Source organism: Misgurnus anguillicaudatus, chromosome 17, assembly GCF_027580225.2.
Source record: "Misgurnus anguillicaudatus chromosome 17, ASM2758022v2, whole genome shotgun sequence".
NCBI lineage: Eukaryota > Metazoa > Chordata > Actinopteri > Cypriniformes > Cobitidae > Misgurnus > Misgurnus anguillicaudatus.
This window is the reverse complement of record NC_073353.2, coordinates 35598442-35611807: the sequence shown is the minus strand read 5'-3', so window position 1 is coordinate 35611807 and position 13366 is coordinate 35598442. Positions and strand designations below refer to the sequence as shown.

Here is a 13366-nt window from a genome sequence, read left to right as displayed (position 1 = left end):
GAAGCGCAATCTCTACTAAATCTATCAAATTAGCCCCCAAATATTCATTATAAAATAAAGATTTACACTCAGCTGGTTCAGTCAAGTTTACCATGTTCTACAATGTTATATTCTGAATGAATATGGTCCACGGGAGTACACAAGAATGAGAGAATGTGACTAATATTGGGGACATATTGCCAAACTGACCTTTTAAGGGTTGTGAGTGAGGTCAGACATACAGAAGAGCGAAAACAGTGGGCATGGAAAGATGGACGACACTCCAGAGACTCCCTAAGCTCTAAACGGGTATCACACACACTGATGATACCAATTCACATCACACATCTGAGCGACTTCACAGCCAAAGGGGAAAAACGTGAACAGCAACTGTCCTCAACTAGCCCACTTTCTGCTGGGATCTGTATGCTTTCATTTCTCTGTGAAAAGCCTCTCAAAGGCCTAAGAAATGGTTTTATTGAACGGCCGCTTTATTGGAAAATCTCAGAATATACAGATGGACAAAATGTACTTTTTAGGACCGTTGTCAGAACCATTAGGCACATTTCGTTCCCACATTCTCACATTACGCATCTGGAAAATGTTACTTTTGAGTTTGTCTTTTTAAGTTTTAGGAAATGGTGCCAATATTTTTGATTTACAATGTTACTGATCGATACAATGTTTTAGTTGCATTTTCTTTGTTAAAAAGATATTTTAAAAATTAAATAAAAGTTTTGCATACTTTTTATTTGTTGTCAATATGTAAATTATATATACTCACAGTCCACCATCCTGTTTTTCGAATGACTGAATCATCCAGGAAAAAACTTATCTATAACAGTCGACCACTCTTATCGGGATCCAAATTGCAATTTTTTTTTAATTTTATAAGACACTAATTACTACATTCCTGTTTTCACTATATTGAAAGTAAATACTATAAATAGTCTGCAATTAAAGGGATAGTTTACTCAAAAATGAAAATTATATTTTGTCATCCTCATCTAAACCTCTATGAATTTCTTTTCTGATGAACGAAAAAAAAAGATATTTAGATAAATTATGGTAAGCACACAAGCTGATGGTAACCATTGACTTCCATAGTAGGAAAACCAAATACGATGGAATTCAATGGGTACCGTGAACTGTATGATGATCACCATCATTTATGGAAATAACTTCATCATCATTTATTAAAATAAATCCATAATATTTGTTTTTCCTACTATGGAAGTCAATGGTTACAATCCGCTGTGTGCTTACCATCATTTATCAAAATATCTGTTTTGTGTTCATCATTGAAAAAATTCATACATGTTCAAAACAACATGAGGATTTTTGTGGGAACTACTTTAAGTTTTTCATTTTTTTAATAAAATAACCTATAAAAAGATTTTATGCATTATTTTAATGAGAAATGACAGATAACAGGTAATTTATCAAGAAATTATAATAATTTAACGGTACTGAAATAGGATCTACTGTCTTTACGTAAAATATAACTGCTATTATATGCTTATTTATAAGCAACACGATAATACATATTGTTCTCCAGATCACAATAAACAATTCTACACAACTGTCTAAGTACCAACAGGGCCACATATTTGACATCTGTGTCATCTAAAACTGAATAGGTTCACATAGACCAAACACCTGGACATGTAACCAAACTACAATCCATCTAACATCAATTGAGAACCTTAAAATCAGACTGAAATATTTTTTAAGACAGCTAGCAACTATACAAAACCAGATTTGTACAGGAACCCAAGACTCATACGTGTGATGTCTGGACTGGATTATCCTCATCTACAGCTGGATTATTAACAGTGCTTTAAAAGCCACTATTAGATTCAAGTATGGAGTGTTTAGTCTCAGGATCCACCTTAATTGTGGCTTCGTGCACTTAACCCTTAAAATTGAAACAGTTTGGTATGTAGATACATATCGTGTTATCTGCCCCACATAAAGGGGTGGGGATAGGACATTAAGCATCCCCGTGACCACCATTAACATTTGAATAATTAGTACAACTAGAGCCGCCCGTCTGGTACAGACGATCCACTACCCTACACTAAATATCCACCAAGTAAGCCAGATTTGCACTACGCTAGCTAATCATGAGATTCAAAGGTGGTTATCTCTCACAGACGCGCGAGCGCACGCACTCAAGAACACGAACCGTGTGTGTCTCTCAATCAGGGCCTGGCCTGGTTCAACCGTGTGTGTATCGGTGTGTGTGTGTCCATTTATTGCAATGCTTTGTAACACACATGCATGAAGCGCGTCTTCTCACCTTCTTGATGTTGTAGATGCGCGTGAGCATCCCGATGCCACGGTCGTTTAGGATCGTCAGTTTCTCCGCCAGCTTCTGCTGGCTCGGCTGCAGCGCGCCGCGAGACATGGCTCAAACGACCGTTAAAACGAACTAATTCACAACCGAACGGGTTCCCCGAGTAGTGTTAAAGGGTAAAGTGGCGAAACGCGTTGGTTTTAGTGTTAAAATTGTCCCATATTACGGGCTTCGGGCACGTCGTCGGGGATGTTTTTTCTAGGTGTTGCCCTGACGGCCAGAACGAGGCTGCTTCCGGCAACGACGTCACTGCACCATGTGACCGGAGCCCTCCGCAGGACCGCGCCCCCCTCATGCTGCTGCGGAGTGTTGTTTTTTGTTTAAATAATTTTGAAATAATTATATTATTATTATAATTTATTATCTACTAATTATTTTAATATTTTGATAATTATTTTAAAAACAAATGTCAAACGAATTTCTACCGCTAGGTGATATAGACGGGTCCGTGTGTCTGATGAGGAGTTTCGAAGCTTTTAAACCAAGTCATAGATAGTGATCTCTTGGTATTATTTACGTTCTTCAATAAAAAAAAAACCTAGGAAGACAAAAAGCCAATGTACTGCCAAACAGGTAACTTAAAAGACTCCACATTACAATATTTTATTGCAGTCACATAATAAGTAAAGCACGCATGGCTTATCAAAATATCGAGCTTTTTTAAAACAAAAAATTTAACAAATATAAAACAATATATAATAAAAAAGATGAAAAACTTGTATGAGATTAAAATACTAAATATTTTCAAAATTATATGGAGATCTAGTGTTTTTGCGTTACTATTTTTCGAAGTAAGTAACTCAATATGTTTCATTTTTATCTTAAATAAAAAAAAAAGGTAGGTATTGAAGTTTTTTTCTCTTTTTTATTTTTTTTATTGAACACAAAAGTATATAAACAACAAAGGCAAAAATACATTCACAGTGTAGGTATTACAGGCTCACGGGAAAAAATAGAAAAAATAAATAGAAATCTGAAATTATAATTTACATGAACTTAAATATTAAGTAAAAGGGGAAAAAAGATAAATATTAGGGGCAGTATCACAATAAATTAAATAATGTCAATAAGTAAAGCCGCTTCATAGCACTCTGACCTTTCATCTTATTAGGGCTTTGGAAAAACATTTTAAGTCATTTTTGAATATAATAAGTTGTGGGTGGGGGGGGGTTAAAGAATCTACATTTATGGGGTAGATATTGACGTTTTTTTTAAGGGTCGGTATTAAAGTTACAAGTACAATCCTTGTTCAACAACGTCACTTTTGAACGTACTTCATTCATGCAGTTACATTTCCGTTCCTGTGGGTGGCGGTGTTCTTCTGATTTTCCCAGGTAATTATTCTGCGGTGCGCTAATGAATCTTCTCAACTTTCAAGTAGTATCAAGGTCAGAAACTTGTAGATGAGCATTACTGGTGAGGCAACAAGCTATCTAACAACAGAAACAAAAAACAAAAAAACAGAGCCTTTACATTTCTGCGTTGGACATCCCCTCCGCCAATGTAATGCAGTCTCTTGCACAAGAAATAAAATCATTTTCCAAAAATAATTTGCGCAAACAATGCACCAGAGTGACGACTTTGAGCGGCAGGCGGATTATTGAAACATGGAAAGGATCAATTGTACAGGTGGTTGAGGATACAGTTCAGCCTGCAACAGCATGCGGATATGTTCCAGATAATAGCTGGGATCTTCAGGTTGGATATATTAAACCGTATCTGTTATTTGGTGAGTAGGATCCTTTCCCAAAAATATTAAAGCAATGTTGTTGAGCTCCATTAAATGACACAACATGTACATAACTGTAGGCTACATAATAATTATGTAGCCTAAATAAAATAGTAAAATTGTATGATACCATTCATGCACAATTGTAATAAATAAACTTAATACAGTATAATGCATATGTATTTAAGACCTCCTAGAGTAAAATTTTACTTTGAAAACATACATTCACTATTTTGTGAAGGTATATGGAAATAAATGTACAATTATTTTACAGGTTCACAAGATGCTGCTCATGACTTTGGTACTTTGATGAAATTTAAGGTAATGCACATCTTAACTGTTTATTTTATCGCACCAAATTGTTTTATTTCATCCCAAAAGTGTATTATTATAATTTTTAAAGTTTTTTGTTGGTTTCAGGTCACACATATATTAAATGTTGCATATGGTGTGGAAAATGCCTTTCCGGATTTGTTCATCTATAAGACACTGAGCATACTGGATCTACCTGACACTGATATCATATCATATATCCAGGAGTGTGCACAGTTTATAGACCAGGCTAAAGCTGAGGTACACATTGTCTTTTGTTTCATAGTGTTTTACTTTCATTAAATTTCTATTTCCAAGAATGTTTGCACACAAATGTTTCCATTTTGCATAACGGAGCATGAAAGTTGTACACTTTACAGCTGTCCGTCAGCATTATAGAAGGATAATTCATTCATTCAATGTAATTTCCTGAGTGTTGGGCCTGTGCAGTCACCCGATGGTTAACAGTCTTAATCTAGGTAACCATGCAGGGTGCTGAATAATGAATGCTGAGTTTTCGCAATGCATTATTTAGCAAGTTGTAGAAAGATCATATCACTAACAGGCCATTGTTTGTCATACAACCTCTTTACTAAATAGTGTCGCCAGTCACCCTTAACGTGACACTGCATTCAAATTCACTAAGGTTTAAGATTACAGTGGCTATACGGGAAATAAGTTTCCATTGCTTTGTAAAAGGAACGTGCCGCCTCCTGTCACCTAATAACAATAACAATAGCTTTGTTAATGAAATAATGGTCTTCCCGACCATTATACCTCTTGTGGAAAGTGGTTCTCTCATCCGTAACCTGCGATTTTGTAATTTCGTGCTATTAGCATAAGAACAATTACATGCATCATAATAATGTAATGATGTGAAATGAAATGCCTCCATATAAGGGGAGGTAACTTCTGTTTACAGTTTATGATCCAATGATTCAACGCTTGCTTTTTCTCTCCCCAGAAAGGAGTTGTGCTGGTCCACTGCAATTCAGGAGTTTCACGTTCTGTGTCAGTTGTCATTGGATATCTGATGTTAAGAGAAAAGCAGGCATTTGGTGATGCATTTGCTCTGGTGAAGTCAGCTCGCTCGGCCTCATGTCCAAACCCAGGTTTCATGGAACAGCTGAAAAACTTCAGACCACAAGGCGCTACACAAGCGAATGGTTTGAAACATGATTGAACATAAGTCTATGTCTGAATGTTAAATCCACCGGTTCTTCCATGGCAGTCTTATGTATGACTTTGAAATGTTCTTCAGGCAGTACTAGTTCAGGGTTGGGTAAAATTCATAATTCAGGAGTCATCCCCTTTCAATTCATGGGTTGGAATTTAATTAACCACGCCACACAGGAAGTGTCATTGTAATGATGACAGGAAGTGAAATTTAATGAATTGCAATTCAAACTTATTAAAAACAACTTTAGAAATAAGTGCTGTGCATTCTGGGAAATTAACGATGGTCCATAAAACATTGATTATTATTATCATCTAATGTTTCTGGATATACCCACAAATATATATTTGTTGTGTGTATGGGTAAATCATACTAAAACTATTAAATATATAATGTTAATGTAATAATAAAGTATGAATTTATTTGATAGTTATTTCATTTTAGATTTATTTCTTAAATTTTGTTTTAAATTACATTCTGTGTTCTGCTTGCATTCAAGAATTCAGCAAGAGTTAGTGGCCTATATAAAGTTGATAAGAAAAGATAAGAAGTGTCTCTCTCATCATAGCAGTTTCATTTCAATTCATAATAAAGTAGTGTATTAAAATGCAGCTTTTAAGATACATTCCGTTAAGTTAATCTTTCCATTCCACCTTAGCAGATGTGCTGTTGTCTTATTTATAAATGTTTATCTTTAAAGTGAGACACTATGTTTTTTCTCGATAGTGACACCTTGTGGTCACAGCTCACATTGAGCATTTATATCAGATTTGATTAATTTCCTTTTAATAATAAAGAATAACAGCCTGTACTTTATCATTTTATCGTCTGTCAACTTCCATTGTTACCAATAAAAATGGGTTATCTATATTTGTGCAAAATAGTAACTTATAGTATCAATCAATATCAATCAGAGAGGCTAGGTGTTCCTAAAAAATTAGTTTTCTTTTGTAATTTGCATTACACGTTTAATTTTTTTGTTCTTAAGAGAAATAGCAATATGATGTTTTATTGCATTTTTTTCTAAATTTATTTTTAATTGTGTTGTTTTGAAACCAATTCTTTGTTAAACATGCTTATGGAAATTGATGGTAAACCATTCTCTGCAAGCATGTGAAAAAATAGGTCATTGGAATTGGGCTCCCCTTGTGATGTCAGAAGGGGATAATATCGCCCCTTAATCTGCACTATCCAACCACGACACTGCCATTAAGTGCAGAGATCAGCTCATTTGCATTTTAAAGGACACACCCAAAACGTCACATTTTTGCTCACACCTACAAAGCGGCAATTTTAACAAGCTAAAATAAATTATCTGTGGGGTATTTTGAGCTAAAACTTATACGCACATACATACACATACGTACTCTGGAAACAAGATTTATTTTATATTTTTAAAAAAGTATTGTGAAATGTCCTCTTTAAGAACTAAAATGCATATGGAAATTGCTTTTAATTGTAACAAAAACAAACATACTAAAAATCAGCTTTTTCTTAAAATGTCTTGTAATAGATTTGTAGACCTCTTTGATTTGTATGTATGAATGCGTGAAATGGCTATTAATAAATAATATAAGACCATACCTTGCATGTCTGCCTTATTACTGTACAAATGATATGTTCGGTAATATGTGTGTGCTTTTAATGGATTTATTCAGTGTGCAAATAACATTTGTCCCATAAACATTAAATCCAGGACCCTAATTTACACATAGGCCGTTTTTTAATTCAAGGCTGCATCCTTCCGAGGTCGCATTGTAGGCTGCATACGTCATAAAGACGGTCTTATTTCAACATATTAACAATTATAAAGATTACTATTATACTTAATTAATCTTAAATTGTTGTAATATGCTTATGACTTGCGAATGTAATGCTCAGTTAACTGAAATACACCAGGCGTGATGACGTATGCAGCCTGCATATGCGACCTTCGGAGGATCCAGCCTTTCGTTTAACGGCCATAAACTCTAGTAATAATATTTGAAATGTTACAGCGCCATCTGTGTTAGATATTTAAATAACACCTTAGACGCTTGAATAGGGTCCGCACATCAGTCGATGGCGCTGGGCAGGACTGCCCAAACTGGGATATTATGGGGCAACGGGATGATTCATCTGGAAAACAGGAAACCCCATGTTGTTGATACATTCCCTGGGATTTACATTTCCACATGGGCACGCTCTCATCTACGTTCTCCAGGAGAAACATTGTGCACGTTGTGACCGTGAAGCCCATAGAGTCCGCAGACTGCAGATTGAACTCGGACCCGGTCGAAAGCCAAACCCAGGTCATTAAAAATGCAGTTCAGAAGGTCAGCCGGGAAGTTCAGAGGGCGTCTGTCATCACGGACGAAGGCAAGTGATGATAGTTTTGTTGCTGTTTTCAACACACTCTCGGGCGAGGGAAAGTTTAATGGTTTTTGAGCGCAGCTCCAGAATAACTTTCAATGCGGGTAAAATTATGTCAGACTTCTGATCATAGCTTACTTCCATCTGCAAAATATCATTTTTTATAATGTTTATATAGTAGGCTATATGAGATCAGTGTAATAATACAAATATTAACATACTAACCATTTCGCTTCTTTATTATCTGCCACATTTAATAAATTTAAAACTTTACCCAAGGTCAACATAAAATAAGTCATATTGTGTTACATACATACAATTGTGCCAGTGTCTCCAAAACTTGGTTTGGTAGTGTCCCACGTAAAAATAATGAGGGGGCACTTTAGTTTTTACTTTCTTTTTTTAGTTTTTGTGAACTTTTACTTTACAATAGTAAATATAATGCTACAGTTTCTACAGAATTTGTTACTACAGAATCCTGTATATTAGCCTAAATGTAGTAATTGCTATAAAATTTAACAGTACCACACTTGACTATATAGTTTACTATAGAGAATGCCCCAGCAAACACAGAACGTTCCCCTGTTTTGTTCATTTTTTTGGGAACCAAATAATAACGTTCTGGGAGTGCTGTTATTTTTTTGCAATCATAAAATAACGTTAAACTAACCTAAAAATAGTGTTCTGTAAAGAAAACTTTCCTAGCTAACCAAAAACAAGCTTTGGAAAATAACGCTATGGGAACCAAAAACTAACGTTAGGAGAATGTTTTGAGAACCAAAAACTAACGTTTAGCTGGGTGTGAAGCTGAAGTAGATACTAGCATACTAAGTTTCATTTTCGATAGTTAGTAATTTTGAAATGGGCTAAATTAATTGAATTAAACAAAAACTTCACACAATACAGTACAGAGCCCCTAAGGGGACATGGAGCAAAAATTAAATAAAGTTTAGTTTCGCGTGCGCATGTGAAACTATCGTATGAGCACGCGAAACTAAACTTTAAAAAAAATTCTGCACATGAAGGTTTCACGTAAGCACATGAAACTAAACTTTAGATTTTTTTACTCCAATGTCATTTTAGGGGCTCGGTAATATTCAGCATACTCAAATGTAACTCAATTGTTAATTATTTGAAAGTTTAATAATATTTATGAGAAAAGCACGCCCTATTTTAGACACGCCCATCTGTCCATAGCCCTGCCCACAAACATGCACACCCACGGAGACGGTTCAGAACATAGGGATCAGGTGAAAGTATAGCCTTTCCAGTACCAGTGTTGGGGAAAGTTATGCAAATATGAAGTTACTCTCCAAAAAAGTAACTAATTGCATTACTTAGTTACTTTTCATGGAAAGTAATACTAATGTTACTTTTAAACCTTTCACAAGAATTTTTTAAGATGTCAAATAAATCTTTTGTGTCCCTAGAGAAGTTTTAGCTCAAAAGACCCCACAGACAATTTATTATAGCATGTTAAATTTGCCACTTTGTGCAGTTTAAGGGGGTGGTGTTATCCCCTTCTGACATCACAAGGGGAAAAAAATTCAATTCAAAAATTATACATGCATGTGTGCATATTCATATATACATAATTATTATACACAGTTCACACACATTCTGCTATAGATTAATCGCGATTAATCGTTATGCATCCCTAGTGTCTTTGATCATATTGTTTCTGTAAAAGCAATAATCTACTACAGTGGTTCTCAAACTGGGGGCCCCCAGGGGGGCCGCGAGATGGTGCCAGGGGGTCCCCAGTATAACAACATTTTATAAAATACATTAATTTATCATCAATTCTGTGTAATTAAACCTAAAAAAAAAAAATAAGGCTACAAACCAACAGCACTGCTTTGTATAATTTAATGTTTTGTTTAATTAAAATGTTACATTTTAGAACTGTTTTTTTTGTCATAAATTTTCTTCAGGGGGGCCGCGAAGGAATGCACCGTATACAAGGGGGGGCCACACGCTGAAAAAGTTTGAGAACCACTGATCTACTACATTACATTTAAATTTACATATAAACTAACTAAAACTAGAACTATGCATTAGGCAGACATCTTCATCACAGTGCATTACAGTGTATAATTTTTTTATCAGTATGTATGTCCCTGGATTCAAACCAGGATAAAACACATGATGCTGCTACATAAGCACATCATAATGGTGACAGGTTCTGTTAAGAATACTCCTTCGCCATGGTGAATGTACAGTAATGTCTCTTGTGGCTTGTTAATTTATTATGTTGACAAGGTATGTTTAGATTTTGGAACAATCAAAAGGGAAACATTTAATTTTAATTGGCCAACTGGGCATGGTTTCCAGTCGATGTGGAAAATGTATAAGCAAACCATGCAAGATCTCAAAAAGAAAGTTAATATAATGTATTATTGATATGGACATTGATGCTACTCTACTCGTTTATTAAAGGAATATTCCATTTTCTTAAAAGAAAAATCCAGATAATTTACTCACCACCATGTCATCCAAAATGTTAATGTCTTTCTTTGTTCAGTCGAGAAGAAATTATGTTTTTTGAGGAAAACATTGCAGGATTTTTCTCATTTTAATGGACTTTAATAGACACCAACAATTAACACTTAACTCAGTGCTTCTCAATTATTTTCTGGCATGCCCCCCCTAGGAAGAGGTAAACATTTCGCGCCCCCCCAACTCTCCGCCGCGACTGTAAATAGTATAATTTGTCTATAAAATTACAGATCTGCAAAACATTGTATCCTTATTAACATTGAGAAAACACAAAAAGAAAACACAAAAAAAGAAATATTGATCAACTTACAACAAAGAATAACTTTATTAACATTGTTTTAGTCTGTAACAGAAAAGACTTAAAATGCATCAATTTGCCTGAAATAAAAAAATCAATCCTTATTTAAAGTATAATATTTTTTGACCATTTGATACTGAGAAATTAAATTAAATATAATCAAAAAATAATAATTAAAAACATAAGCGGCTTATCAGCGTGATTGGGGTGTAATATCTTTAAAAATCACTTCCTGAAAAAGTATTTTCCCCGGGGTCTCGCGCGCCCCCCCTGGTGTCGCTTCGAGCCCCCCCTGGGGGTCCCGCCCCACTATTTGAGAAGCACTGACTTAACTCAACACGTAACAGGTTTTTTCAACGGAGTTTCAAAGGACTATAAACAATCCCAAACGAGGCATAAGGGTCTTATCTAGTGAAACGATTGTCATTTTTGACAAGAAAAATAAAAAATATGCTCTTTTAAACCACAACTTTTCGTCTAGGTCCGGTCCAGCGCGACCTAACGTAAATGCGTAGTGACGTAGGGAGGTCACGTGTTACATATATAAAACGCACATTTGCGGACCATTGTAAACAATAAACTGACACAAAGACATTAAATCAGTTGACATACAACAACGTAGGAACGGTCCTCTTTCAATACACTTGTAAACAGAGGCGGAGTTTTGCGTTCGTCTTCTGTGACCTCTTGACGTCATGACATATTGCGTGGGGTCACCTGGTGCATCACGACCAGATCTAGATGAGAAGTGGTGCTTTAAAAGTGTTGGTGGCCATTAAAGTCCATTAAAATGAGAAAAACCCTGCAATGTTTTCCTCAAAAAACATAATTTCTTCTCGACTGAACAAAGAAAGACATCAACATTTTGGATGACATGGTGGGTGAGTAACTTATCTGGATTTTTCTTTTAAGAAAATGGACTATTCCTTTAAATATTCTTCTTTCAGACACAGGTTTTACATACATACTATATTTGCCACATGGCCTACTCATGCAAAGCACTGCAAAGCGAATGAATATTCAAGACTGTCAAGAATGACATGTCACGGTCGGTGTTTTTGTCATGGCAACCCCCCGTACAGTATTAGACAGAGCGTCACTGGAGGTTTTGTTTTCTTTAGAGAATGCATTATAATGATTTGAGTCTTACTGTTTTATTTCAAGGCTCTTGGATGTAAAGGGGTTGAGTGGGCAGAACAAAGCCAGTGGAATTCATTACGATGCCTCTCTGTCGATTGGGAGGCCTAATTTCCCCGCCGCTGTTGTGGTTGCCAACTGTGCTGGATGGCTGCGAGGAAAGCAATTAAAGATTTTGTCTTATAGCCAAATGAAGAGCAATTAAGAGGAATGAATTCAGCTTCTTTATAACACAATCATACTGAAGAGCTGTTAGTGGTTAGATTAGCATAAGTGTTGGCGGGGTGATTTATTTTCTAGTGTTTTTTCAGCCTTTCACCCCAAGTAACTTCTACAGTCTACCAGATCTTTGTATTCGACGGTCCTTATCTTTTCATAACATTGATTTCTCATTTATGTTATGCAGACTACTGTTTTCAGGTCGTAAGAAGCCATGTGCTAGCCAAAACAAGTTTCCCCTCTGCAGCTGAGGTCGAGTTACGGCAGTGGTTGCGTTAATTGATGTACTGATCTATATTTAAAGTCTATCATTAAGTCGTATGAGGTCCTGCTGTAATGACTCACTCTCGCCATATAAAAAACCACTGCTTACGGAAATGAAGAAGTAATGATGTAATGAAGAAGGTTTCCAAATGTCTTCTAGGTATCGGTTTTAGAGTTATTGCTGTGGAGCAGGCACAAGACACTATTCCAGCAAACACTGTTAACATATTGTATTCTACCGTGTGGGCACCAGAGTTGCGCGCAAAATGTTTATTGACCTACTAAGGCAGTTTTGAAGGTAACTTATAAAATAGCAGATTTTAACAAGTTGTTATACTAAATAAAACAAATTACTTAAAAAAAAATAAAGATGCATGTATTCTTGGTTTATTATACTCCACAATTACCTAAATATTAAATGACGTTATAGTAATTTTCTGTATTGCATCTACATTTACATTTATGCATTTGGCAGATGCTTTTTTTCAAAGCGACTTACAGTACATTTTTATCAGTATGTGTTTCCTGGGATCAAATATAAAACAAAACTTGGCACACTGCTGGCTGGGTTTGCCTGATAAAAATGTATAGAGTAAGATAAAGTTAAAGGATAACTCCACTTTCTTAGGAAAATCTAGATAATTTTCTCACCCCCATGTCATCCAAAATGTTGATGTCTTTCTTTGTTCAGTCAAGAAGAAATAAATTTTTTTTAAGAATTTTTTTTCTAGATTTTTCTCAATTTAATAGACTTTATTGGACCTCAACAGTTTACAGTTTAAATGCAGTTTAAAATTGCAGTTTCAACAATCCCAAACGATGCATAAGGGTCTAATCTAGCAAACCGATTGTCGTTTTCAGCAAAAAAAATAAAAATATGTACTTTTAAACCACAACTTCACGTCTTGCACTAGCCCTGTGACGCGCCAGCGTGATCTAACGCAATGCGTTAGCATGCCGAAAGGTCACGCAAGACTAGGGGTGGGCGATATGCAATACGGATCCACTGTTACACATGCGCTTGTTCTTTTAGCTGTTTAC

General features: G+C 35.5%; 3 protein-coding genes across 7 annotated transcripts in view; 2 read left to right on the top strand and 1 right to left on the bottom strand.

Moving 5' to 3' along the window:
• Positions 1–2603, bottom strand: part of nckap1 (NCK-associated protein 1) — a 67058-nt gene extending 64455 nt beyond the window's left edge. For 2 of the 4 annotated variants that reach the window (XM_073854685.1, XM_073854686.1), the window contains exon 1: positions 2282–2603. In XM_073854685.1, coding sequence (XP_073710786.1) covers positions 2282–2389 — 108 coding nt within the window. In that variant the 5' untranslated portion in view covers positions 2390–2603. The remainder of the gene's footprint in view (positions 1–2281) is intronic. The other 2 variants (XM_073854687.1, XM_073854688.1) reach the window with 1 other exon arrangement.
• Positions 2604–3508: 905 nt separating this feature from the next.
• On the top strand, positions 3509–6493 carry dusp19a (dual specificity phosphatase 19a). Its single transcript, XM_055214916.2, has 4 exons — positions 3509–4067; positions 4342–4388; positions 4488–4640; positions 5344–6493. Exons 1-4 carry the CDS (start codon positions 3845–3847, stop codon positions 5560–5562), a joined length of 642 nt encoding a protein of 213 aa, XP_055070891.1. The 5' UTR covers positions 3509–3844; the 3' UTR covers positions 5563–6493.
• Positions 6494–7601: 1108 nt separating this feature from the next.
• Positions 7602–13366, top strand: part of pde1a (phosphodiesterase 1A, calmodulin-dependent) — a 180361-nt gene continuing 174596 nt past the window's right edge. Inside the window, exon 1 of one of the 2 annotated variants that reach the window (XM_073854682.1) lies at positions 7602–7914. In XM_073854682.1, coding sequence (XP_073710783.1) covers positions 7731–7914 — 184 coding nt within the window. In that variant the 5' untranslated portion in view covers positions 7602–7730. The remainder of the gene's footprint in view (positions 7915–13366) is intronic. The other variant, XM_055214572.2, reaches the window with a different exon arrangement.

What these genes read in the sequence shown, in the direction of transcription:
- dusp19a (XM_055214916.2), top strand. Translation starts at nt 3,845, where the DNA reads ATGCAGTCTCTTGCACAAGAAATAAAATCATTTTCCAAAAATAATTTG. An exon ending in GTACTTTGATGAAATTTAAG is followed by an intron (nt 4,389 to 4,487) that starts GTAATGCACATC and finishes TGTTGGTTTCAG; the next exon opens with GTCACACATATATTAAATGT. An exon ending in TAGACCAGGCTAAAGCTGAG is followed by an intron (nt 4,641 to 5,343) that starts GTACACATTGTC and finishes TTCTCTCCCCAG; the next exon opens with AAAGGAGTTGTGCTGGTCCA.